The sequence below is a fragment of the Notechis scutatus genome, chromosome 5 (genome assembly GCF_049901735.1).
Source record: "Notechis scutatus isolate UNSWTSFEM ecotype Mainland chromosome 5, rNotScu1.2, whole genome shotgun sequence".
In the NCBI taxonomy this organism is placed as follows: Eukaryota; Metazoa; Chordata; class Lepidosauria; order Squamata; family Elapidae; genus Notechis; species Notechis scutatus.
Genome location: NC_142013.1, coordinates 102438340 through 102465554, shown reverse-complemented (window position 1 = coordinate 102465554; position 27215 = coordinate 102438340). Strand labels below are relative to the sequence as shown.

At 42.4% G+C, this 27215-nt stretch overlaps 3 protein-coding genes across 8 annotated transcripts in view; 1 reads left to right on the top strand and 2 right to left on the bottom strand.

The window, feature by feature from the left end:
• The window catches only part of CLN5 (CLN5 lysosomal BMP synthase), a 13306-nt gene extending 8086 nt beyond the window's left edge, over positions 1-5220 (top strand). Inside the window, exon 4 of the mRNA XM_026673469.2 lies at positions 2324-5220. Within this exon, the coding sequence (XP_026529254.2) occupies positions 2324-2835 (512 nt within the window). The 3' untranslated portion in view covers positions 2836-5220. The remainder of the gene's footprint in view (positions 1-2323) is intronic.
• A 1236-nt stretch (positions 5221-6456) lies between these two features.
• Positions 6457-23351, bottom strand: FBXL3 (F-box and leucine rich repeat protein 3). Its single transcript, XM_026673468.2, has 4 exons — positions 22725-23351; positions 15618-15740; positions 11286-11457; positions 6457-8917 (listed from the first exon to the last, which is right to left on the bottom strand). The coding sequence occupies exons 1-4, from the start codon at positions 23124-23126 to the stop codon at positions 8274-8276; spliced, it is 1341 nt and encodes a 446-aa protein (XP_026529253.2). The 5' UTR covers positions 23127-23351; the 3' UTR covers positions 6457-8273.
• A 65-nt stretch (positions 23352-23416) lies between these two features.
• MYCBP2 (MYC binding protein 2) overlaps positions 23417-27215 on the bottom strand; it is a 142043-nt gene continuing 138244 nt past the window's right edge. For 5 of the 6 annotated variants that reach the window (XM_087967399.1, XM_087967400.1, XM_087967401.1 and 2 more), the window contains 5 exons: positions 26995-27102; positions 26191-26400; positions 25175-25282; positions 24829-24994; positions 23417-24055 (listed from right to left, as the gene is read on the bottom strand). In XM_087967399.1, the coding sequence (XP_087823525.1) occupies positions 23940-24055; positions 24829-24994; positions 25175-25282; positions 26191-26400; positions 26995-27102 (708 nt within the window). In that variant the 3' untranslated portion in view covers positions 23417-23939. The remainder of the gene's footprint in view (positions 24056-24828; positions 24995-25174; positions 25283-26190; positions 26401-26994; positions 27103-27215) is intronic. The other variant, XM_087967404.1, reaches the window with a different exon arrangement.

Below are 27215 nucleotides of genomic sequence, written 5' to 3'. Positions count from 1 at the left end.
ATTTAGGACCACAATTGAGCCCAACATTCCTGTTGCTAAGCTAGACAAATGAGTTTTGCCCAATTTTACTTTTCTTGCCATAGATCAGGGTGGGATTCTACCAGTTCGCACCTATTCACTAGAACCGGTTGTTAACATCCTAAGCAGTTCAGAGAACCGGTTGTTAGAAAAAATTACTGGCCTAATCCTGTAAGGAAGGCAGGAAGGAAACATTCTGGTGTTGCTTACAGAAACTGCCTCTCCGTTAACCCTTATTACATTCTTGGCAGGACTAGACTTCCTTTCTCAGGAATGTCTCTGAAGTTTTTTCCCCCTCCTTTGCTGGTACTTTGCTTGTGTGGAGTGACCATTCAAAGTTACAATGGCACTGAAAAAAGTGACTTATGACCATTTTTCACACTTACGACTGTTGCAGCATCCACACAGTCATGAGAGGCCAGGCGAGGAGATGCATGCCTCGATATGAGTGATATTGAGTTGGCCACACCCAGCCAATAACATGACCACCAAGCTACGTCCACCCAGTCACATGACCACCAAGCCACGCCCACCACCTAAGCCACACCCACAGAACTGGTTGCTTGTCGGAAGGTCACAAAAAAGGGATCCTGGGGACACTGCAACCGTCATAAATATGAGCCAGTTTGCCAAGCATCTGAATTTTGATCCCGTGACCACGGGGATGCTGCAGCGGTTGTGAGTGTGAAAAAGGGTCGTCAGTCACATTTTTCAATGCTGCTGTAACTTTGAACAGCCGCTAAATGAAATTGTGGTAAGTCAAGGACTGCCTGTACATCGTGTGGTTCTGGACTTTAAAAATAAACATGTAAGGCCATGGTGGCGAACCAATGGCACACATGCCGGAAGTGGCACGCAGAGCCATTACTGCCGGCACGCAAGCACTTGCCCAGAAAAGGTCGTCTGCTCATGTGCACACGTCGCCCGCCCGACAGTTGATTGTCGGGTATCTGGCACATGTGTGGGGGCACGGCGGCGCACAGGACACACTCGCACATGCACAGAAATGTGGGGGGCTGGTCGCGCGCATTCGCAGAAGCATGCAGTTCAAGTCGTGCGGGTCACGTATGCACAGAAGCGCGAGTCCCGCGTGCATGTGCAAGAGGCATGGGGAGGGGGCTGTGCGCATTGCCTTCTGGGTGATGGCACATGAGCATGAGCAGCCAAGCGTACACGCAGTTATGGGCAAGGGAGCCCAAAAAGGTTAGCCGCTACTGTTGTAAGGCTTTCTCGATGAAGCCGGGGGGAATTACCAAAAATAAAACGTGAATTGCAAAAAGTTGGCCATTTTTTTCCCACCCCACCCCGTAAATTTGGATTATTTTGCAGAATAGAATCTGCAGGGTTGTGCAAGCTAAGTTTCTTTTTTCCTTTTAAATACAAACTTCCATTAATTTTATCAATTGAAACAAAACGAACAACATAGAAAGAATTAAAAGGCCTTCAACAACGACAGATTGTGGTTTTTTATTTGTAAGATTATTTTGTGCCATATTTACAACTAATATGTTACGCGAGTATATATTTACTACAACTACTGCTTATCTTCTTTTACCGTTTACTATGTAATTGGTCTTCGCTCAATCCATTCAAATCGATATTCCCAAATCATAAGAGTACTCTGATAATGAGAAACTGCTGGTGACCTTCTACCGCTGCACCATAGAGAGTATCTTAATTTACTGTACCTGTGTATGGTTTGCCAATTGCACAGGGGCAGATAGGACAGCACTCCAGAGGGTGAACGTCGTTGCCCAGAGGATCATTGGTTGCCCTCTCTCCCCTCTTTGGAAGAGCTTTATAGCTCCCGCTGCCTTAAGAAAGTTAACATTCTCAAAGATCCATCTCATCCTAGGAACCCTTTTTGTTTTTTGAACTATTACCATCTGGCAGACAGTACAGAATAATAAAAACAAGGCAAATAGGCTGAAAAACAGCTTCTATCCCAGGGCAGTAGCTCTTTTGAATTCTGCTGTATAGTGCAGTGTTGGTGTGGTGTCGGGGGTTTCCGGTTCAATGTGTGAAGGATGTGTGTTTGTGTTTATTTTCATGGTCATGATGTGCACTGAAGATGGTGTTTGCTTTCGTTGTACGTGGTGCAATGACAATAAACTAAACAATTCTTTGTCCTTTAAAGCTAGGGTTAGTTTGTCCATTTCTTCACAACTCATTATCTTTTGGATTTCCAGCACTGAGCGTATGCCAGTCTGGCTGCGGTCAGTATATGTAATATTATATATTTTATATTACATAGCAGTTAAGTTTCTAAAAGACAACATTGTTTTTTTTCCCCTTCTGTTTTTAGGAGCGATGTTCAATCAAATGGCAAAATGGGTGGAATATGACAACGAAACTGGCATTTATTATGAGACCTGGATGGTCAAAAGCAGCCCAGAAAAAAATTCCCGCGTCTGGTTTGAAGCTTATGAATGCTCCAAATTCGTGCAAAGGACCTACCAGAAGCTGGCTGAGCTGGGGGCGGTTTTCAAGAAGATCCAAACCAATTATACCACCATTACTCTCTTCAGCGGGGAGCCTGTTTGCCTGGGCAATGAGACGAGTCTCTTTGGACTGCCGGGAAACAAATCTTTGGCGTTGGCTATTAGGAATTTCTACCTGCCTTTCAAACCGTACCACTCGGTGAAGGAGTTCTTCGTTAACCTATTGAAGATACTTGAGGAGGTAGTTCTGGATCATCGGTTTTATTTGTTTTATAATCTGGAATATTGGCTTTTGCCCATGAAGTATCCTTACATGAAAATAGCGTATGAAGAAATCCCGCTGCCTGATTCCAATGCTACCAAATTCAATGCGTAATCCTTGCCTGTTTTAACCCACTTGTCATGCCCCTGTCGGAGTCTGAATCCGAATAGCTGACAGGGAGTGGGAGTGTGGCTCCGTTGGCTGTGGAGGAAACTGGGAAAGGGCAAAAGTCCGGCTGGGCAGAGCAGGGGAGAGATAGAACAAGGTTGACGGAGTTCAGAGGAAGACCCAGGCCTACCCCCTCTTCATCCTAGGGCACGCAGGGAGGAACGGAGAAGGGAGCAACGTGAGTTGTGTGGCTTATGGGGGAGGAAAGGGCCCTGATTTCCCTTCATTAACCACAGCTGGGAAGAGTTTAAGAGAGATGCATGCCGAGTATGGCATCTGCTGGGAACAAACGTGAGTTTATCTTGTGTTATCTTTGGTTATCTGTATTCCTGGCATCTTCCCAACCATGTTGAGTTATTGCCGTGCCTTCACATCTGGAATTCTTTCTCTTGCCCTGCTGGACTAATTACCTCATTCTGCCTTGTTTGGACTTATAGTTACAGTTGTTGTTGACCATGTTTTGGCCTTGAATCTCCGCAGCTAAGGACTGTTCCTGTTTTTCTCCAGCCCAGAAGGTAACCTGTATATTGGGGGCAAAGTTGGAGTTAATAAAGAGACTTCTACTGATTATCTGACTGTGTTGCCTTTGTGCCACACTCTTGGTGGGCCGAATCCCTTTGTAAGATGGAACTTGTCTCGCCAAACTCTGGTTTTGTGTGGTGTTAAGGAGCAGGATGGTTTTAACCAGGTCTTTAATTTACCTCTATTACCATCTGTTTCAGTGGAATCAAGCTTTGGCGGATAGCAGTGTGGTAGGATCACAAGGATCAGTAGCTGTGGATGATTGGATTGTAGTCTAATAGAGGTCAGGAAACATCAGATTAAGTTGCTGTAATTTGTGGATTCTTCTCCCTTGATGAATGTCTTGAATGGCAAGTTTATAAAATGCTGGATGGATCAAAACCAAAGATGCCTTGAACTTGTTAGCAGTGGGCAATTTGTCCGACAAAAGTTAAGCAAGCACTGATGATGTTACCTAGTTTGGTAATGAAACGTCTGCAAGAAAATCATCAAGGCCAGAGCACTGAAAACCTCACAGAAAGTAAGCTAGTAAACCCCTGCAGGGGAAGACTGAAAGATCAATCCAATAACATTTTTAAATAAAATTAATGCCTGAATGATTGTATGTGGTGTTCAGGAATACAGAGAATGGTACAATCAAGGCTTTTAACACAGGCCTTCCAACTTGATATTCAGTTGATCAGCAGTTATGTTTCCCCAGATGTGTACACGGAGGATTGTAAACTTTGGCATGTGTCTACGTAGCCATACATCAATATTTGGTACTGATTAACAACTGTGTTAGGTGTTCCTCCTCCCACATCCTATCTAAGAACAGAACAGAACAACAACAAAGAGTTGGAAGGGACCCTGTAGGTCATCTAGTCCACCCCCCTGCCCAAGCAGGAGACCCTACACCATTTGTGGCGGATGCCAGTTCAGTGTTTTCTTGAACTTGAGATCCAAACTTAGCAAGCTCAGCATAGCAAACCTGATCCTTGGAAAAAGTGCAGTTTCTGCAGTACATCTTAGAGCAATGAAGAAGAAAAAGCTAGAAAGTTAGAAAGATTCAGTTCCTCCATCACCATTCAGAATTTTCCTGTCCAGTTCTGACAACCACACGTACACCCCAGCGGTGGTGAATCTGATGGCCATGAAGAAACCTGTGTGCCTTAACTGCTTGCCAGATGCCACCGGGCACAAGGGCTCCATTTCCATGCTTTGCTAAGTCTTAACTTTTTTTTTTTTTTTCCTGATAAGAGCCAACGGATCTGTGGGATTTCTTTTTCAAGATGGACGGGGAACTCAAGTCTCTTTTGGTGGAAAAAGGATTGCAAAACAAAAGTACTTTGTGTTCTTTAGAAATATTTTTCACGATACCTTTGTTTGTACTAAGCATCATTCCAGATTTCATGCTATGGGTAAAGATCTTTTTTTTTTTTGATAGCTGTTCCAGAAGAACAGCTTCTCCTTCCCATCAGATGGAAACTGAGAGCAGCTTCTGTCTGCTGCTCAGAACCAGGAACTGTTATTTGTTGCTGGAAACATGGGGAGTCCTCATTTAGTAACTGGGCTTCACAACTTAGACGTTAAGTGAAGCAGTGAAGCAGTGAAATGTCTCTGCTCAGGATCTTCAGCTTTCCTTTGCTTTACAGACCCAAGAAGGTTATAAATGTGAGGACTGGTTGTAGAGTTACTTTTTCATCATCATCATAATTACAAATGGTCACTAAACAAGGCTGTCCCTTAGCAAGGACTACTTTGTACAGACTGGTAGCCGACACAGATTAAATCGTTCTTTAATTGTGAAAAATAAATGGCTTTCAGATACTTGTGGGTTCCTGTCTTTGATATACCGTGTTTATGATTACAAAAGCCACTGCTAAATGTGTTCAGGAGTTAAAACAATAATTGGAAGTTATTCCACCCCTCCACCTCCCCACATCAGATTCTTGTCTGGTTAGAAAGGAGCTGCACAAATTTATTTATAACATGATGTCACTGATGCTGCAACTTTGGGCAGCTTTATAATGCCTGACTGGCTTTCTGTTCTTGTTTTGGCTAACAATCCCTTTTTTTCCTTGTAAGGTAGACAAAATGAACTAAAGCAGTTTTACCCGTTACGAGATTCTACTTTAATAGCAATAGCCCTTAGATTTATATCCCACTTCATAGCCTTCACTCTGCGGTTTACAGAGTCAGGATATTGCCCCCAACAATCTGGGTCCTCATTTTATCGACCTCGGAAAAGATGGAAGGCTGGTCAATCTTGAGCCGGTCAGGATCGAACTCCTGGCTGTGGGCAGAGGTAACCTGCACTATTCTGCATTCTGATCACTGCATCTTCATGGTTCTTTTTAAGACCCCTCTTCTAAAGGGTCTTAATTTCTTTTGCTTAGCCTGCTTCTGTTGGAAACAGGAAACACTTTCCTGTATGATTAGGAAATTAGTGTTTCGGTGACATCCTCTTGCATTCATAGATTGCCTTTTCCTCAGTTTAAGTGCTATAGAATTTCTAACCAGACAATGAGGGAAAATATCTTAATGACAAAAAAAAGTATCGTAATCATGTTTACAAACTGACCCGAGTACATGGTCTGCTGGGAAATTTCTCATTTTGCTTTTTTTGTACAGCTAAAAGAAAAAAATACCCCCCCCCAAAGAACTGGTAGGATCAGCTATTCAGCCGACTCTCCTTGAAGGGAACAGCTTCAAGCAGAGATCGTCCTACCAACTTCTAAGCAGTTCTCAGGTCCATTCACATCCCTCATCCTGAGCGCCATTCCATAATGCTAAATAAACCCTATCCTCTCTGGGATGCTTGCTGACAAGGGGAACTTAGACAGGAAACAAACTTTTAGCCTTCTCCTGTTTACAAAGGTAAGCAGTGGCAGTTGCCAATGAAGTCTGCATCAATGCAAATAGTGGTGAAGGATATTCACTTCCCAGAAAATCTTTTGGGGGTGAGGCAGCTCATAGTTTAAGCCTTCCCCCAACAGTTTTTCATGCTCCTTTTGAGCTGTCAAAATATGTATGCAAAGACTGGCAAAGAGAAGAATCATGTCACATTATAGAAACAAGTAAACTTAATTTTGTTTTGTTTAAAAACAACCAATCAACGAACCAGAACTAAGTACATGGTCAGATCAGAAAGACATGGAATGCTGCATTAAATTACAATCAAATCTAGCTCCTAAAACGGATGTCATTCACATACCTTGACAGAATTGTGCTTACACGTTATATACTCAGTCCATTCAAGCAAGTCGCATTAAAATTAGACATTTGCAGTTAAATATCTATACATTTCACAGAATAACAACGAATGGTTGGTTTTCTAATTAACAAAGGATTAAAATACCAAATGAATAACTGGGAAAGCTGGTCTTTTTTTAACAAAAAGTTTGAAATCTACCGTAGAATTAATTCTACCGTATTTGAATGCCTGTAGAGAAACGGCTGCCAAAAATATTCATCAGATGCAGATTATTTTTGGAAAAACAAGTCATCCTGCTCTGTTTGAATCCTAACCATTTTAACGAAGCTGTTTAATGCGGAAGGGTAAAACCTGCTAAACCCATTCACTTGCTCAACCAGTTGCTTCTCTTTCTCTGTATCATTATGAAGGTGACTGCTATGAAATTTATTTTAGATACAGGCTACAAATGAAGGGCGTGGTGGGAAGGAACAGCATTAACTTGCAATTTTTAAAAAATAAATTCAATTTGGCAAAGAGTTAAAAAGCTGGCCTGTTACCATTGTCAGGTTTTTGAAATTTAAGGGATAGGGATGTTTTTGCACCTGAAAAGTCATTCTTTTTGTTGTTGCAACACCTCCAAATTGACTTTAGATTGACTGGAAGAAGGGGCAACGCCTGAAATCAGACCATTTTGAGTGTGTGCTGGGGTCACATTTTCCACTAATGGGCTATTTACAGTCACTGATGGCTGATCATTAGCAACTTCTCATATTTTAGTTGCCATTCAAGTTGCCATTTACTGTAAAAGACCTATGCAAATGGCTTTCATTCTTAGAAAACTTGTATAGCACATTTTAAAGTAAATGCTACAAAATAATTAGCACATGATTTTTAAAAAGCCCAAAATACAGGTTATGGCTCCCATTAATATTTTCGCTGCAGGGCTTTAATAATACCTTAAAACATGTTTATTATACAGGCCCTATGATTATTATCGTGGGGCAGTAATAATATGATGTAGGGCAATGTACAGCAATAATATATTTTCATTTAAAAAAAAACTATAGAGAGAACAAAAAGGAAATAACACTGCTAATAATGTATGTACCACTAGGTTTTTTGGAGAGGTTTAAAAAGCAGCAAATACTTATATTTTCCACACACAAACATACCCCAGCTACCGTGTCGCAGGGCTCTATATTTATAATGTTACAGAAACACCAAACGACCCACAGTTATGGTTTGGGATCTGGAATTATAAATCTGCACTTGAAGCAATTCATTGTTATACAACCTGGATTAATGTCTACAGCTTCCCGGATTACGTCATTAAAGTGATATATGCTCCTTACAAAGTCAGTTGCAGGAATATTTCCAAGAGCCAGGCTAAAATACTGTTAATTTATCAGAAGATTTGGAACTGCAGCCCCTGAATATGTAAATACATGTCAATGTCTACATACGCTAGCATCCGTCTTGTTGGGACAAGAAAAAGCAAACGATAAAGTCATGTGATCATGTTTGATTCCTCCTTGGTCACTTTTTCAACCCCGATTTTAGAAACCAGCACTAAGGAGTAGACTGACTTTCTACAGTGCTTCAGAGATCCTAGGCTCACGAAGAAGCTTATTGTGATGAAGCTGCCACAAGGCTGGCCCAAGCTAAGGCGTTGCCTCCAATAGCTCTACCAGGTGGGCATCATATCTGGAAACCAAACTCTCCCAAGATGCTTGGATACTTCCCAATGAATCTGCTCCAAGCTGTACTTCTGGTCGGGAATCAAGACCTCTTCCATTATAGACAGCTGAGACAAGCGGCCGCCACACATTTTCACAAATTCGACAAAGGCACTGCAGGAAACCTCACATTCTCCAAGGCCGATGGCCGATAGGTTCTTACAACGCTCAGCAATGCAGATCAACTCTTCATCCAGGGGCCGCAATCCGTTGGCACACACCACCAGCTCAACCAGTCGTGGACACGTCATTCCGACACGTCCGAGGACTTCTTTGCTGACCGACCTCCCAAAATAAAGATGGGTGACCGGAGTTTCGTATCGGAAGAAGGGATCAAATTCTTCCTCGTACAAGAAAAAGTACATCACCAAATTCACTTTGGGGGAATGCCTGATTAAAGCGTCCCAGCTGCTTTTCTCCAGCGTGTGGAAGTGCGTCTGTCCTGGGTTCTCACTGATGACGTCAATGCGCAAATGTTCCAACCGGACATGTTTCTCAGAAGACAGAGCTAGGAGGAGCTCATCGCTTAACAAGTGGTAGTTCAAGGCCAGCTCTCGTAAGCCATGGCACTGGTCAGCTACACAAAGGATTCCTAAGGAAAGAAAACACAATGTGAATTCTCCTTCGGCCTGTCATAGAATAGAAACACATCCATTACATTAAGTGCAAAAACTAATAACTCTGAATATAGAATAGAATAGAATACCTTTATTGTCATTGCATTCCATGAATACAACAAAATTTGAAAAGTACTCCAGCACAGTGCCCCAAACACCGCATCACAATCACACTACAGAATATTTAAAAATTAAAATAATTAAAATAATACATAGGACTGAATCACAAATGCACTGTTTGAGTCAAGACAATTACTGCCTTGGAAAAGAAACTGTTTCTCAATCTAATAGTCCTCATTTTAGGACACCTATAACGCCTCCCTGATGGTAACAGTTCGAAATATGAATGTCCAGGATGAGAATGGTCTGTGTAGATTTTTAGTGTTCTAGAGAGGAGTCTGGTCTTTGCAATCTCTTCCAAAGAAGAAAGAGAGCAACCAATGATTTTTTTTGTGCTTTATTTGTAACTCTCTGGAGCATCTTCTTATCCACTACAGAGCATCCAGCATACCACACCGTTACATAGTATGCCAAACCAGCAACTTCTCACCCAGACCACCCTTTTTCAGCAGCCTCAGAAAGTGTAGGTGCTGTTGGGCCTTCTTTGCAGTGGCCATAGCGTGGACCAACCAAGTAAGATTGTCGGAAATATGAGTTCCTAGGAATTTAAAACTATGAACTCTTTCCACACAGTCTCCATTGATATATAGTGGGAGAGGCTCTGCTTTGCATCTTCTGAAGTCTATAATCAATTCTTTGGTCTTTTTGATGTTCAGGGTAAGGTTACGACTCTTGCACCACAAGACCAGGCTGAGAACCGAATTTAATTCTGAGAATTAAACCTGCTAATAGAGCTAGATTTTAATCAGACAGTAAATTTTCTTCATGTTGAATATATACTTTCCTATGATTCATTATGGGTAGTCCTCAACTTATGACCATTTGTTTAGTGGCTTTTCAAAGTTACAACGGCACTGGAAAAAGTGACTTATAACCGGTTTTTTTTACACTTATGATTGTTGCAGCATCCTTGTCACATGATCAAAATTTGGTCCCTTGGCAACTGGCATGTATTTATCACTGTTGGGGTATCCCGGGATATGATCCCCTTTTGCGACCTTCTGACAAGCAAAATCAATGGGGAAGCCAGATTCACTGAAGAAACACATATTAGTTTATCAAATGCAGTAATTTACTTAACAACTCTGGCAAGAAAGGTCACAAAATGGGACAAAACTCACTTGACAACTGTCTTTGCTTAGCAACAGAAATGTTGCCTCAATTGTCATAAGTCAAGGACTACCCATAATTAATGAACCTCCATCTACTTCTAGAATAATAAAATAACCATTCCTTCTTTGCCAAAAGCTATTAGGTCATTTAAAAAAAAAATGCAGCATGTTACTCAAGCAAATGTTTTGCCCGTGGCAGGAATCACGTGTTGTGGAAATGACTAAAGCAGGGAGAGGCCTGGCACATATGATGAAATAAACTGCACAAGAGGTGCATTTTGGCAACTGGTGAAAAAAAGAAGGAACACAACAAAGATTTCACCGCTTCATCCAATTTCAAAAGAACTGCTGCTGAGGTGCTTATTTATTTATAGCCTGCCATTATTATTATTATTATTATTATTATTATTATTATTATTATTATTATTTATAAATAACTCAAAGTGGTGAATACATCTAATACTCCTTTCTCCTCTCCCCCCGCCCCCCATTCTGACCATGCCCTTTTCCAACAAATCAAACATAATCTAAAGGGAACAGAAACCTTGTAATGGTTTTACAAAATAATTAGCTGTGATAAACACAAGCCTTGTCAAACGGTACGAGACTTGCCAAAAGATAACAGACAAGAAATAATTTGCAACGCAAGAATCTTCAAATACAAACTCAGGATACTGGAATGTCCACGAGTCTGAGTTTCAAAACGTCTTTGCCTTCTGCAAAGTATGTTCGTTTCACAGCTGGCTTTTATCTTCTTGAAGGAGGGGCCATTACCTTGCAGCCTTACTCCCGAGGTGCCCATGCTGTTGTAGCTGCTCTTTCCTACGAGCAATCCTATGTGCACTTGGCACAGGCTCCTCGGGAACCTCCTCATCACTGCTGCCAGCCCCCACAATCTCTGAAGGCAGCAGTCCACTCCCTAATGGTCCTGGCCCCTCATCTGAGTCCTCGCTCTCCTCAGCCGTCCGCACCTGCAGCCGGCTAACCACAACACCCACCCAAACAACAAACTTGTGCACTTCATCCTGAATTTTTGGAAATTTCCAATATAAGTCAGGTATAAATGCTAATTCAAAACATCATGCAAAAAATATTCCAAAAACAAACTTACCTGCTGGAGAAACGTGGGGACAGCTGCTCATTTTTAAGAGTTTTAGGGTATCACTGTTGTTAGCCACTAACACCTTGAGAGATGGATCATCTACTGGCGTATCGTCTATCTTGAGTGAAGAAAGGGATTTGGAGTTTACAAACACCACAGTTAGGGCTGAAACAAAGTGTGACTGTAAAAAAGGAGAAAATGTTGAAATCAAGAAATGGAACGTAATAATCCCATTCTAAAATGCAGTTTATCCATAGAAAACAGCAGCAAACTCAAAAAAAAAAAAAAAAAAAAGAGTACCAAAGTATTTTTCAGCTTCTCAAAATAATATATTGTGAATTAAAAAAATAATTCTGGGTTTGCTGATTAGAAAGGTATGATGTTATAGAAATGGCTGGTACATATTATTATATAAAAGTAAGAAATTGAGGTTTCATGTTATTATTCTACTGCAGCAAAAGGACTCAGAATATGCTTTTTCCTCCTTCTCCCCCCCCCAGGTACCCTACACTTTTCTTTCTTCCTCCTTTCCTTCCCTCTTTTACCTTCATCGTTCTTTATTTTTTTTTATGCTTTGTTAAAAAAATTAATACAATTTTGAACCAAAAAAAAATAATCCAATTCTATTTAGGAATATTTTTCAGGAGATATTTTTTCAATAACAACACTTCGGTAACTTTTTAGATAGCAAATTTAAAAACGCATTTTAATGAAGAGTAGATCTTCACACTAACTTGGATCTGAGCGCGTGCAGTTTTTTAAGCTTTCAATTTATTTTGTGTTCATCCACATAAAAAAGGAACCAAGACACAAAGCAACAGACTTGTTAAGAAAAGATTTTAAGCAATGGAGAATTCCCAGGGCAGTAGGGCAAACAGGATGCAGTAACAGAAAAGAGAATGCCTTTTCCTCCCTGGTAGGACAAGGGCCCAATTTCTCTTCCCACCCTCTGTTCATTGCATTGGATGAAATCCAGAGATATCCATCTTGTGACATGAGAGACCCTGGCCTCAACCTTTTTGGCCAGACTTCAACAGATGGCCTGTTCAGAATGGTGGGGCTGCCATGGGGAACCAGACCAGACCTACACCTTGGCTACTAGGAACTACAATCCAGTGCAGTCTGCAAAGGGGAAAAAAATGGGATGTGAAATTATGCTGGGGCAGAATAAGTGAGACCATCCTGGCCACCCATCCCAGAAGCCAGATGCAGGAGGGTTGTCTTGGTAGATACCAAGAGGGCAGACTGTGGGATCTTGCTGAAAGGAACAGGCCAGGGTGGTTTCTTCTGCAGCAGCACCAGGCCTTCCTGTTAGGGTGTGGCCAGAAGGTGGTGCCATGAAACCATGGTTTCTATATCTAGGCTGTGGCTCAGAGGGCTCTAGGCGGCCTCTTCTGCTGACATCCATGTGAAACCATTCAGAGCTTGGGAAGAGGTTGTTCACTCCCCACCTTCCAACTTCAAAGGAGCCCTGCCCAATTATTTTAATAATGGGCCGGATGAGGGAGAATCCATTGAAATTAAATCCAGACAAACAGAAATAGCAATAGCGCTTAGACTTATGTACCGCTTCACACCCCTCTAAGCAGTTTACAGAGTCAGCCTATTGTCCCCAATACTCTGGGTCCTCATTTTACCCACCTCGAAAGGATGGAAGGCTGAGTCAACCTTGAGCCTGGTGAAATTCGATCTGCCAAATTACCAGCAGTCAGCAGAAGTAGTTTGCATTCCAACCACTGTGCCACCTAGGCTCTTAAATGCTACCGAGGAGGAGAGTCGTGGGACTCTAGGACAAAGGGGAAGCTTCCCTGGATGGGGCTGACCTCCCCAGGAGGAGCAAGATCTCCAGTTGGCACAGCATCATCAGGTGGCTGCAGTGGTGAGGACTGGCACCACTTATGGCATTGCCCACTTGACCGGTCCTGAGCAACAGTTTTGCAGGCCTTCCTCACAACCTCTCTTGATTACTGCAGGGCTCTTTAGTTGAAAAGGGTCAGAAAAAATATGGCAGCTTGGCTACTCTTTGGCTGTACAGGTGGTCCTTGACTTACAACTGTTCATTTAGTTACAACTCCACTGAGAAAGGTGACTTAAGACCGTTTTTCCCCCACACTTATGACTGTTGCAGCATCTCCGTGGTCCGGGATCAAAATTCAGATGCTTGGCAAGTGCCTGTCTTTATGATGGTTGCAGTGTCCTGGGATTACGTGAAGACCTTTTGCAACCTGCTTGACACGCAAAATCAATGGAGAAGCCAGATTTACTTAACAACTGTGTTACTAACTTAACTGCAGTGATTGACTCAACAATTGTGGCCAGAAAGGTCATAAAATGGAGCAAAAACCATTTGACAAATGTCTCACCCAGCGACAGAATTTTGGGGGATCCACTGTGGTCGTAAGTCGAGGACTCACTGTACTGAAAGATCTAAAACTGCCTGTTGAAGACAGCTTGGTTTTGGTATTGACCTTAAAGGCCCTCAATGGCTCGGAGTGAGACTGCCCCTCCCGCTGTGATCCCACACAATAACCCTGCCTGGCAGGAAACACCCTCCTGAAGATGCCACTGCAGCCCGGAGCTCAACTCCCAGGTAAATGGGAAAACAACCTTTTCCTGCATGGCTTCCAGATTACAAGTCACACGTTTGTCTCTTCCTCTCACAGTGTTTAGAAGGTAGTTAAAAACTCAACATGCTGGGAATGAGATAAATGGATAATTGGAAAAGAACGGACAAAAGATATAAATATAATGATTTAAATGATTTAAATTAAGAAGAAATAATTAAAATAGAATTAAGAAGAGTAAAAGTGGGGAGAAGTTATATAGAAGATATAGAATGGTAAACAAGAAAGGTAATGGTATATAAGATGAGCATGAATCTAATGGAAGTCCGTATAAAGAGTGGTAATCTGGGGCCAAGTTACTTTCTATAAAGAAGTTTTATGTTTTTGTGTTTTGTGTGTTTATGTTTGTCTGAGAATTAATAAAACCTTGGAGGAATATTAGATGAGAATAACTGTAAACAAGACAGAGGGAAATATGAATATGATGACTATAAAATGGATAAACATAGAAAAGAAATGTAATTGAATAAGAGTAAAGAGAAATAATGAGAAATTTGTTAAAAGATATTTATGAGTCCATATCGAAATGGGACAAATTAGAATAATGTTGTATAAAATAATGTTTTATCTGTCTTGTAAAAATTTATAATGGAAAGAGGTTTTATGTTTTCAAATGTTTAATGATGTTTTGTTTGTCTTTAAAATTAATAAAATTTGTCTTAAAAAAACAACAACTCAACATGCTTTCAGGGGCCTTGACAGTTCATTACCTTAACCCCTGGTTTTATTGGGGGGTTTCAATTTGAATTGTATTCATTTTGTGATTTCTACATGCTTGGCTTTTTAAAATTTATTATAAACTGCCTTGAGGGTCCAATTTTTTTTTGTTTTAGAATTTAGAATAACAGAGTTAGAAGGGACCTTGGAGGTCTTCTAGTCCAACCCCCTGCTTGGGCAGGAAACCCTACACCACTTCAGACAAAGCGTTGTCCAATCTCTTTGTAAAAACTTCCAGTGTTGGAGCATTTACAACTTCCGGAGGCAAGTTGTTCCACTGATTAATTATTCTATCTGTCAGGAAATTTCTCTTTAATTCTAAGTTGCTTCTCTCCTTGGTTAGTTTCCACCTATTGCTTCTTGTCCTGCCCTCTGATGCTTTGGAGAATAGCTTGACTCCCTCTTCTTTGTGGCAGCCCCTGAGATAGTGGAACAGTGCTGTCATGTCACCCCGGTCCTCCTTTTCATCAAACTAGACATACCTAATTCCTGCAACCGTTCTTTATATGCTTTAGCCTCCCGTTCCCTAATCATCTCTGTTACTCTTCTCTTCACTCTTTCTAGAGTCTTAACATCTTTTTTACATTGTGGTGATCTAGTGTGGTTTCTCAACAGGGCATTATAAAAAAGGGCAGGTTATAAATCCATTCTTCAAGACAAATAGATCTGTTGCATTCTCAAGTTTTGTTCTGGCAAGATCTGAATGGTTTCTCTTGTAAGTTTCACTAGCAATGGTGGACTCAGAGCTTCTGTTGGAACTGACAGCAGTGACTTTTGATACAGAACTAAGGATGTGTGTTAGTTGGAAAAGGGACTACCAGACATCATCTGATTTTATTTTTTTTTGGCCAGCGTAGACTAACATGGCTCTCATCCCTAACGGAACCCGACACCTTCTTCTCTGTGTGCCTGGAAGAGAAAGCTTGATCACAACAGCATGGCCAACAATTGGTTCAAGACTTGCTGGTAACCAACCAGGCTGGATTAGAAAGCTCCGTACCTTTGGTAAATCCATGAAACTCGGTCGAGCAGTGGAAATCAATCCGAGGGTCTTTAAAGAACAATTCACAAGCTGGGATAAGATATCACAAGCAGCCTCAGCCGATTCCTTGCTGCTATCCACCTGAAGGGGAGAAAAAAAAACTTAATGAGAATCAGTGGGTAAACAGTCCCTTCAAACACTCTCTACAGGTAATCGTCGAGTTATGACCAAAATTGAGCCCAACATTTCAGTTGCTAAATGAGAAATTTAGTGAGTTTTGGTCCCATTTTACGACTTTTCTTGCCACATTTGTTAACTGAATCACTGCAGTTCTTACAATTGGTAACATAGTTGTTAAGTGGTTCTGGCTTCCCCATTCACTTGGTGTGCCAGGTCACATGACCCGGGACACTGCAACTGTCATGAATACAAGTCAGTTTCCAAACAACGAAATTTTGAATACATGATCATGGGGATTGTAAGTGTGAAAAACAGTTATAAATCTTTTTTTTTTCCAGTGCTGTTGTCATGTCTCAGTTGGACTCTGATTCCGACTGGGAATTCAGAGGAAGACCCAGGCCCACCCCTTCTTTATCCTAGGGCACGCAGGGAGGAACGGATAAGGGAGCAACGTGGTTTATGGGGGAGGAAAGGCCCCTGATCCCCTTCATGGACTGCAGCTGGGAAGAATATTTAAAAGGGCAAACTGCGCATGGCAAAGTTGCTAGAAGCAAAGCGTGCATTATCTTTGTCGAGGCTTATCTGGGTTTTGGCGTCCTCCCAACTGTGTGTGCCTCGTTATCTTTTGGAAGTCTGCAAGTTATTACCTTGGTCTGTCATGTTAATAACTTCAGCGTGGTTTGTGTTGGGTTTTTTTATTTCTACTTTATCTGTATTTTGGGTTCGGACTGCATTTCTTCCCTTTATAGACTGTTTTTGGAAGAGTTTGATCTCCTGCCGAGGATAATTGGACATTGTGGGCCAAAAAGGCATTAAAGGGAATTTATCTACTTTGGTGACTTTATTATTTTTGTGCCACGCCCCGGGTCATCACAGCTGCTGTAACTTTGTATGGTCACTAAATGAAGTGTTGTTTGTCAAGGATTAATTGTACTTTGCTGTTGACTGAAAAGTATTTCAACTCTAAAAATATACTAAAAGGCATAATGCTGATGCTGTTCCTGCTATGAGCCACTGGATGAAAAAAAACCCTATTTTAGGTCATACTGAATGTGAAACATTTGGACAAAGGATTACTTATCACCAGGAGCAGAATCTGCAACAACTTGCCACAGATTGTCTTCCAACTTATAACAAGCAAACAAACAAAAAAAAAGCACCACACTTGCAGCTCTCCTTCCAGGCAGTAACTCACTCCAAGCAGGTGTTCTCCATTATGCTGTAGTTTGCTTTGCTTTCCAACCAACTCTGCTCCTAGGTATGCCAAGTCCTCTCTGAATTGTGGTGGTGTTGTGTGTGTACCCATGTGCAGGGTGAATAAGTCATAAGAACGCATTAATAATAGAACTCACATACTGAGCTCTTAAGAATTAAATGTGGAGCAGCCTATCAATGCTTTTAGGTGAAAATGTTACTTGTTGTACAGGACAACAACCAGCTCTATGGGAAACAAAACAGGAACTTGGTTTATAAGCCGTCATGAATCATTAATCAAGATTGTGCCTCTCATCTCTTTGGTTATTCAGTGTTACATTGGCGAGTTATGATCTGTATGTGTGTGTGTGTTTGGGGGGAGGGGTTCTCAAAGCTGAAACATTGAACAATTTTAATTCCCTGCTGGCAATCCTGATTTGAACTTCAATGTGAAAGACAGTTACGTTTTCCAAAAAAGGGTGCGCTTGTCGAAGAACAGAAAACGGATAAGACCGATAGGGCTCGACACAAATGGGGAAATCTCCTTATTGCTAGGGAAGTAGGAAACACACATCCCAGCACTTTATCTTTTTTTTTAATAAAGGAGAATATTGGTAGCTCAGGGTTGACATGAGGGGTCCTTGGTGTTCCCTGAGCTTGCTTGGTTTTTTGCAGATGATTCATTACCCAAACTAGGTAACATTGTCAGCACTAGTCACTGTGCTGGTCTAGCATTGATGATGTTACCTAGTTTGGGTAATGAAACGTCTGCAAGAAAACAAGCAAGCTCAGAGAGCATCAAGGGCTCCTCATTTTATCTTATTCTCTCCCTGACAGTCCCAAAGATGCTTTTTCAGGAGGCAACTGAACTTTGTGTTGTTGTTTTTTTGAAGACGTTTCACTTTTCATCCAAGAAGCTTCTTCAGCTCTAGCAGGATAGTGGGAGATGGAAGGATGACTTGGATGACTGAGAATATCTACAGACTTTTCCCTGACTCTCTTCAGCTATTTTCTATGCCTTCATGCAGAGTAGGATTGAACTTCTGTAGTGCGTTGTTGTTGTTGTTGGATCCGCAAGATCCTTTGGCACTTCAGGGTTTTCCCTCACCCAGAAAGTTCAGACATTTTAAAAGGTTAGGTGTGTTTTGCATGTCAGCCCTGTCTAAGCTGATCAATCATTATCCATCAGACTGGAGCGCCAACAGTGTTTACTCAGCAGGCAAGTGCCTAGGGAGAAAATCTATTCCCTTCCTTCCACTCAGTGCTCACCTCAATGGGCATTAATCTTCACCAAGTTTACACATTAATCCCTCTAGCTCTTCTTTCATATCAGCAGGTCATTATTTAAAACGTAAAACAACCACAGGATTGTCTACTCCAAAATCAAAGCAGGTGGGAAAGCAGATCCAACCATCTCGGCAGCTTTTTCCTTCTGGAATCTCACCCAGTCCCAAGTGGTGTGGCTACAGGAAGAAAAGTCTCATAAGAGCAACTTGCAATTTGCTAGGTTTGAAAACTCTAAGAGGGTATTTGGGAGCTTCCCTTCTTTAGTTGGAAATGAGAGCTTTGGCTGGAAATTTACCCATGTATCAGGGTATCAGAAAATTCCAGCAGTTAATTCAAAATGCAACCAGATCTTGATTTCTTACTAGATCTGGAAGTTCCAGTTATGCAGAAAGCAACCTTCCTACCAATCATTCCAATCTGGCCTCACACTTTCAATCCCATGCTTGGATCCACCTAGATTCCAAATAGGAGATTTACATATCACTAGACAATCAAGACTGACACTTCAACATTCTTTGGTCCAGGAAGTTATCTAGTTATCAAGTTGATGAAACAACAGAGAATAAAGATAGGAGGATGACTTAAAGGCCTAATGTGTCTTGAAGCCATATTCTCAGACCTGATTACAGTGGGAAAAATGTATTTTATCTCCACAGATGTCTCTGAGGGGGAATCCTGTCAAATAATGCTCCTATTCCCTGGCTCCCTATCTGGAGTCTACAAATGGTTCTCAAAATCCTGAGATGCCTCCATCAGAACCTTCATATTTAATCTCCTCAACATTACTACCAGGAAGGGTTGTTTTTTTTTTTTTTTTGGGGGGGAGCATCAACTCTTTTTTTTCTCAGGTGGAAACTACCTAAGAAGCTGACTGTGGTCTATCATTAGATCTCATTCACAAACTATACTCACCTTTTCATGTGGAATACAAATCCTTTCTACTTCTTTCTGTCCAAAATCTTCCTGGAAAACTCATGGCACTTTCCAGACTGGCTTTCCATTTTTAGCATTTTTCACCCAACCTCTTTAGGGCCCAAGATGTCTAATTCTAGTGTGCTGTCTTAGAGCCTGCTTCTTTCTGTCTTACAACGTTTCACGGCAGTCTGGCTTATTACATCAATCTACCACCCATCTTGAAAAAATCGTCTGCTATTAAAAGGTGTAAGAAGATGGATTCCTAGGCCTTTGCCGAGGCTGTCCTCAGAAATTTTACAGCTGGTGTTTTCTCCACATGCCATCTGGCATAAATGCACTTCAACTGAAATGAACTCATGTAATTACTGAATTTGGTACAACCAAATTATACTGCCCCAACCAGAAAAGAAATACCAAAAAACATCTTCGTGTTTGACAAGGAAGCATTCATCCTCTGGAAAAGATATTTTTTTTGGAGAGAGGGAAAATGGCATTTTTTTGTTAGGTTCTGAGGCCCTTTGTCCTGTTTTCATTCTTTTTAAAAAACTAGACTTATGAGCAGCTCGACAGTTGTCTTAGCTCATTAAGGCTTTACCATGATAGAAACTGGAAGGAATTGGAATTAGATGGGGTAAAAATGTCTTGGGTATTCTCTATTGTCCTGGAAAAAAACAAAAGACTAATTCACTGTGTAGATGGGCTCCCTCACATCCAGAGGAAATATCCACTGAGACAAATATTCAACATGCCTCCAATTGTTGTGCTCTTGGTCTACTCTACAACATATAATTAAATTATAAAAAATTAAAAGGTTGAATAATCATTTTGTTTTAAATAAAGCAGTTAACATATACCACAGAACACCTAAATACAGATGCCTAAGATACAATTAGATCTTAAAAATAACTTGCAACCAAACAAAATGTTTATTCTGTTCTGTTCTATTCTCCATTCCATTCCATTCCATTCCATTATTCTATTTCTTTCCTATCCATCCCTTCCTTCCTTAACCTATCCTTTCCTGCCATACCCTTCCCTTCCCTACCTTATTCTTTCTTACACGAATCTTTATTGGATTATAAAAATGTGCATCAACTCACAAATCAGGGCTGGGGAATTTTCTTTCTACATATAGCCCACAGATCATCCTGCTGAAATCAATCCGCAAAGATAAATATTTTGCCAACACGGATTCAAGCCTCTATCTTGGAGCTGCTGGGAAATTTTACAGATCGAGCTGGGCATTAGACAATCAAAAACTCCTCCCCAAAGGCATAGGATGAAAAACTTAGTCCCCCTACTCTTTTGATGCCTCAGAATTTCAAAGGATCCCTATCCATCTCAGACTAAATGGTTGAACTCCTGAACTCCTGATTAATTTCACAATCAGTTAGTCTGCCAGCCTCTTACATTTCCATGAGGGAAGGTCCAAAATATTTAGAATTGGTTCTGCTCCCTTCTCAGGCAAGCTGTTCCAAATGTCCAATGAGAGAGCATATGTTAAGCCCTAGGCTATCCCAAGGTGGATGCTACTGGGACACGATTCCAGATGTGGCCAAACCACGAAGCAGCACAACGGCATCACAGCATTGAACATTTTATTTTTTTAAATACATTTTGGATCCAAAATGTTTTTGTGTCAGGGTCAAAAAAGCCCTGCAAATTTTTCAGATTTTAGCATATTATCCATAACAAAAATAAATACAAATGAAACTTAACTTGTTCAAATAAAACAATGGACCTGTACACAATTCACTGAGTTCAATGATAATCCATGATGTGTCAAAAGATTTGTAACAACTATTATTAGTCAAGCACAACACTTCACATCCTTTAACACCAAGTTTGTGTAAGCATTCCCAAGGTGATTAGTGTGTGGGCAGGACTAATAAAACATTCAATTGTTGTCAGCTATTTTGCTGTTTGTGTTAACCACAAAAATGGCCCTCACCCTGTTTTGGTTGCTGCCATTTTTCTGTGTCTGCTCCCTTAACCACCAAAGGAAGAGAGTGACTTCCTCAACAAAAGGGCCTGATTAGACCAGGTTTTTTTTTTAAAAAAAAAATGCTGACATGCCATACTGTGCTGTGGAAAGGCTTAGCAAAAGTATTTTCTCCCTATCAACGGGGCCTTTATTTATCCGAGTTGGAGGCCTGAGATTTTTCTATGCCATTCAAATTCACAATAGCTATCCTTCTTGATTGGCAGAAGCTGGAATCGAAAGTTTGCCAGACTTTCAAATTACTTTCCTGGAAATCAGAATATTGCAAGTCCAGGTTTGAACCTTGCTAAATCTCAGGTGAACTACTGCTTTTAGCTAATAAACTCCATTAAGCCTTTCATGTACCTTACTAGATTGTGCAAATAATAATGTTATTGACAGATGCCTGCATCACCATGGGCTATTCAGCATCACGGGAATGAGCGGCTAAGCAGGCAAAGCCTTTAACCCTAGTTAACCTGGTTGCACAGTCCCACTGACTGATTCATTTCTCCTCAAGCAGACTCTGTGGAAGGCCATGTTTTGGCTCTTGCTGCTCTCTTGAGTAGCTGGCTGGCTTGGAAGTTCCCTCTCTCTTGTCTCTCTTTTGCCTGCATGTTATTTTATAGATTTTGTTCAATATGTTAATTCCTCCTCAGAAACTACTATTTTTACTCCTGGTCGTTATTTGTATTTTTCAAAACACTTCAGGAGCACCAATGCTATCAATCCATGTTTATTTTAGTCTGTCTTCTACTGCCAAAGAATTTGAAGTTTCAGTACTGTGGTCAGCATCATCCCTAAAAACAGGTATCTCCTGTTTTTATCTGAATATAGATACCCAGTAAGGGCCTGCCTCTTCTCCAATTCTGTGATCAACCTTTTACATTTAATCCACCAAGACTGAATTCATCCGCTCTTCATCCACCAGTAATTCCTTCCACTTCTCCCCGTTCTGCTATTTCTTTCTCCTCCCTTCTAACAACCTTGGTCCAGCTCCTGCATTTCTCCTTCAATCCTCTCTCTCCACCTATGCCCTCCATCACCTGCAGGACTTCAGAAGGGAGTTGAGGAAAAGCCAGCCAGGTTCCCAACTCCAAACATGACAGCGTTAAGACTTGTGGACTTCAACTCCCAGAATTCCTCCTCCAGTCATGTTAGCTCAGGAATTCTGGGAGTTGAAGTCCACAAGCCTTAAACTTGCCAACTTTGAAGAGCCTTGCCTTAAGTGACGAAGCACCTACAACCTCTGGAGGCAAGTTGTTCCTAATTGTCCTCATTATTAGGAAGTTTCTCCTTAATTCCAGGTGGCTTCTCTCTTTGATCAGTTTCCATCCATTGTTTCTTGTCCTGCCTGAAGGTGCTTAAGAGAATAGGTTGCCCCGCTCTTCTTTGTGGCAGCCTCTCAAATGTTGGAATACAGCTATCGTATCCTCCCTGGGCCTTCTTTTCACTAGGCAAGGAATCCCCCTCCCACATTTGGACTGCATTCAGGCGGACTGTGCTTGCTGGGCCAGGAAGCAGCAGCGGCAGCAACCGGGCGCCCGGCCAACCTGGGTCTCGCTCACCTTGAAGCTGACGTACTGCAGGTGGCCGGCGTGCCGCTTGAGGATCTGCTTGATGAGCTCCGGGTGGGTGGCTCTGGCGCCGGGCTGGCCCAGCTCGAACTCGAAGCGGCGCCACAGCTCCGGCAGGTGGAAAGCCCGCTGCCAGCCGCGGCAGACCTGCGAGGCCCGCGCTCGGTCCAGCAACGGCAGGTGCTGGAAGACGCGGAGCAGCACCTCCGGCAGCAGGGAAGCCCAATCCGGGCCGGGAAGATCCCGCCGTTTGCTTCCGCCTTCGGGGTCTCCCGTTCGCTCTGCTTCTGCCGCCGCCGGCTTCATGCTGCCGGGGTCGTCTCGGCGGCAGCGGCGGCGGCGACGACCCGAAGAAAGGCCTCGAGCACCGCCGCCCTTTTCCCTAGTCGCCATGGCAACGCTCCCCCTTCCTTCCCAAGCGGCGGCCTTAACCCGGGCCCGGCCGTCGCGGCCTCCTCTTCCCGCACCCCATGGAGTGGGAATGGTCTCCCGCGTTTCTCTCAACTGGGCCGCCGCCGCCACGAGTCTCCCTCCCACCGCCTTAAAAAGAGTTCTCGACCGCCTTCGCCGCCTTATTTACTTCGCGCCGGTCAAGGTGGCGGTAGGCAGCGCATGCGCAGCCTGGGCCCTTCCCTCCCTCCCACACACACAGCCTGACAAAAATTCTCCTCAGGAGTCTCCGGTAGGAAAAGGCCCCGCGTGGCTTTATTGAGGCTACATTCCTTTCGGCGGCGCTGCTGGGCGGGGAGGCGTCTCACGGAAGTGCACTTCGGCCAGACGGCGCCCCCGAGCCCCACAAAAATTGGGAGGAATGGAAGCCGCCGCTTACAATCCAGGACTTCTGAGGCGGGAGGACAGACATGAACACGGCTATATATATATAGATATATATATATAATATATATATATAAATCTGTACAGCGCGATCGAGACTGGTTACATCGAGGTCTGAAGATGCCCCGCCGCTGTTTATCCGCCTCCCGCCCTACCCTGCCCGCGGCAGCCACTGTCCGGCATTCAGGAGGAGGAGGAGGAGGAGGAAGAAGAGGCGAAGTCAGCGGCCTCCGAAGTCCCTGCTCGGCTGAGGCTCGAGGGGGGGCGATGCGCAGCGCGGCCGCATGCAAAGCGCCTGAGGCAGGCCCGGCCCCGGCGCCGTGCGGGCCAAACGGTCCCCGGCCTGGGTTGCGACGTTCGGCTCAGAGACGGCTAGAAAGTGTGCGCGTTTCTGCAGACGCCGCAGCCCAGCGCGAACTCCTCGCCCGTGGGAGGATGGACGACGTGGAGCGGACACTCGGCCCCTTCCAGCTGCTTACTCTTGGGACCTGCAAGAGAAGCCAAGGGCGGCCGTCAACCCCGGGGTTCCCCGTCAGGGCTGCCCCCGTCCCCCGTGTGGAGCAACGCAGGGCTTCTTCCCGCAAACCAGCTGCGCTCCGAAAGCCTGCCTGTCATGACCAGGCGTGGGGGGGGGAAAGAAAAGAAACAAGACTTTGCAAGGGTTCTCCCTGGATCTAAGGATTTTTTATATTATTATTATTAAAAGGGATTCGATGCCCTTTGGCTGTGTGATCCTACCAGTTATTTTCTTCATTCATTCCAATATGCATGCTTGCCTGAGATTTAATCGCTGTTTCCCCCCCACCAGCCCCCCCTCCCCCCCAAAAAACCCTGATCGGATGTTTGGCTTGGCTATAGTTACACCACCAGCAGACCTCAAAAATGGGCCCTTTAAATGTCATGGGACAGTTGAGACCAGGGGTTTCCAATCTTGGCAACTTTTAAGACGTGTGGACTTCGACTCCCAGATCTGGAGTTGAAGTCCACAGATCTTAAAGGTTGCCAAGATTGGGAACCCCTGAGCTAGACCACTGCAACTGACTTTAAGCCCTCTTCATTTTTTTTTTCTTCCCACAATGTAGGAACTTTCACGTTACACAGCTATCATGACCTGCACTGGAAAATGTTAGGCAAAATTAATCAAACTTGAAGTTTATTTTGATGCTTCTAAACCTCATCTGGAAGAACACCACATTGACAATGATCGAAGACAACTCACAAACTACCCAGAAATATAATTCAAATATAATTCAAATATTACCTGCAGGGCAGTGAGGAAGCTCCTCTTTCGGAACACTTGTCATTCTCTGGAAATCATCGTGACAAGCGTTGCAAAAATGGGTGGTCCCAAAGCAAAAGAAAACAGCCACCGAACAACAGTAGCGGCATTTGTACTCTAGAAAATCTGTACCGTGTTTTGGACACATCTGTTGGGGGGGAGAAAGAAAAAGCACAGCTTAAGCTGAAGAGAATGAACACTGATTTAAGATCTATGAAGATGCATGCAGTGCTGGCTAGGGAATTCTGGGAGTTGCAGTCCACAAGTTGGGAGACCCCTGGCCTATTGAACATGTCCCCAAAATGGCAAAAGGAAAATGCTTCACTACCTGAGCTCTTGATACATCAGAACAGGCGCCGCAGATGAGTTCCCGGGGGTCGTAATCGTCTCCTTGTCCAGCTTCAGCATCACAACGGGCTTCTCCACCAAAGTAAGCCTGGAGGAACAAAAACCAAGAAGAAATGCTGAGCACCATATCACACCAATTTCCAGAAACATCAGTGAAACAGTAACACGCCTCCTGTGTTATCTCTTAATTACATCATCTTGTGTTTCCAGCTTTTCTCAGCTTTAGGGAAGAAAAACAAAGCAAGGGCAGTATGAATGAAGGGCTTTCATTAGGATCCAATACGAAAACTTTTTTTTTTTGTTTCAAAATTCCGTTTTGAAGGGATCTCTTATGAAATTGGGCCAGTAATGAACTATAAAGGTGTCATGCTTTTGAAGCAAATACTTTCAACATTAGTAGTAATGGAAAGTTATACCTATTACATGTGAAACATGTGAATCAAATAATAGAAAAGGCATTAGGATATATCCATTTGAAAAAAATGTCCCAATTCCAAATGTATCCTAAGTATATGTGATTCTGTGGCAGCAAAATTTCTTGGAGCAAAAGGCCTTAGGAACTGAAAAGATACTGAATAAAGGAAGAAGGATAAGAAAGGCCATTTGTAATGCAAGATGCAAGAAAATTTAGAAAATAAAGAGGAAAGAAAAAAGAGGTCCTTGAAAGCAAGAGTGTGTAAACTGAAAGTTGAGAAATAAGTCACCACACTTCGGTCTTAAGTATCTAGCCTGAATGTCACTACCAAAACACTGATAGTTCAACTTTCCTTCAATTTTCATGGAGAGCTGGATTGAAAAAAATACATTTAAAAATACAATAACAGTATTGTGATTTTTTAAAATATACCTGTGGTCAAGAATAATTTGCTTGGATATAGAGCAGTCAATGTTATCATCTAAAAATATGTGGCTGGGTAAATAATCAGGAAATGGCATGTCCCTATCAATCATGTTGAAACACACATCTCATGTCTGTCACCTGAACCTGGATCATACCTTTTTGCATTTGTAGCAAACATAATATGCATATCTGTTCATGGCAAAGCCAGCAGGATCATTATAAAACCGAACTCCAGGTGTTGTGATGGCTTCGCTCTTGTGCAGCCCTTCATATTCCAGCCTCATTAGAGCTTTCCTCTTCACATCCTCATAAAGTTCCTTGATTGGATCAAGTAAGTCCTTTAATACCGCATGGTTTATTTTGTTCTGTTGTGTTAAAAAGAAAGAAAGAAGCAGTAAGCCTCAAATTATCGTTTACTGGCCAAAAAAAAAAAAAGATTCTAGTTTGCTTGGTATGGAACAAATGACAACTAGTGTGTTCATGTAAACAGTCCTTCTGTGAAGAGGAAAGACAACACAGGCCAAAGCAATTAGGACTGGAATTTTGGTTGTCATAAATTGAGGCACTCATATAATAGGACCCAATTATGACCTTTGTTAAGCAAATCATGTGGTCTTCAGTGCAAATTCCCTAATGGGCATTCCTCCCCTCAGAAACTGGCAAAAAAATGTAACATTGTCACGTGACTATCGGACGTGCAATCGGTCATAAATATGAACAGTTGCCAAATGTCCAAAATATGGAATACAAGTAAAGTAAATAAGGGAAAAGTATTTGCAAGTAATTGATCACTATGAAAACCAATGGAAAACTCATGCAATTCCTTTTTTTCTACTACTTCCAAAACTCAGATTTCTAATTCATTAAGATTATCAATGGATAATCAATGGAGACAGAAGTGTCTCCTTCAATGTAAATTACCCGATGCATAAGAAAAACCTCTTGACTCTGTAACTTACCTTGCAAATGGGGCAGGACATGAACCCAAAAGTAATGCGGGGGCCAAGCCATCGGTTTTCTAGAACCCGGCAGCAGCATTGCAGGTGGAATATATGGCTACAGTCCAGCTGCAGAAAATAAGAACTATGAATAAATTTGCACTGATACTCGATAGATCCACCAAAGCTCAATATTCCCTTAACTTTTCCTAACTGCAAGATTTTCCACAACTATCTGGTCT

Excerpts from the sequence above, each read along its gene's own strand:
- FBXL3 (XM_026673468.2), bottom strand. The coding sequence starts at position 23,126 with ATGGCGACTAGGGAAAAGGGCGGCGGTGCTCGAGGCCTTTCTTCGGGT. Across the intron at positions 15,741-22,724 it reads TGCAGTACGTCAGCTTCAAG|GTGGATAGCAGCAAGGAATC; the intron begins GTGAGCGAGACC and ends TCTCCCCTTCAG. Across the intron at positions 8,918-11,285 it reads TCCCCACGTTTCTCCAGCAG|GAATCCTTTGTGTAGCTGAC; the intron begins GTAAGTTTGTTT and ends TTCTTTCCTTAG.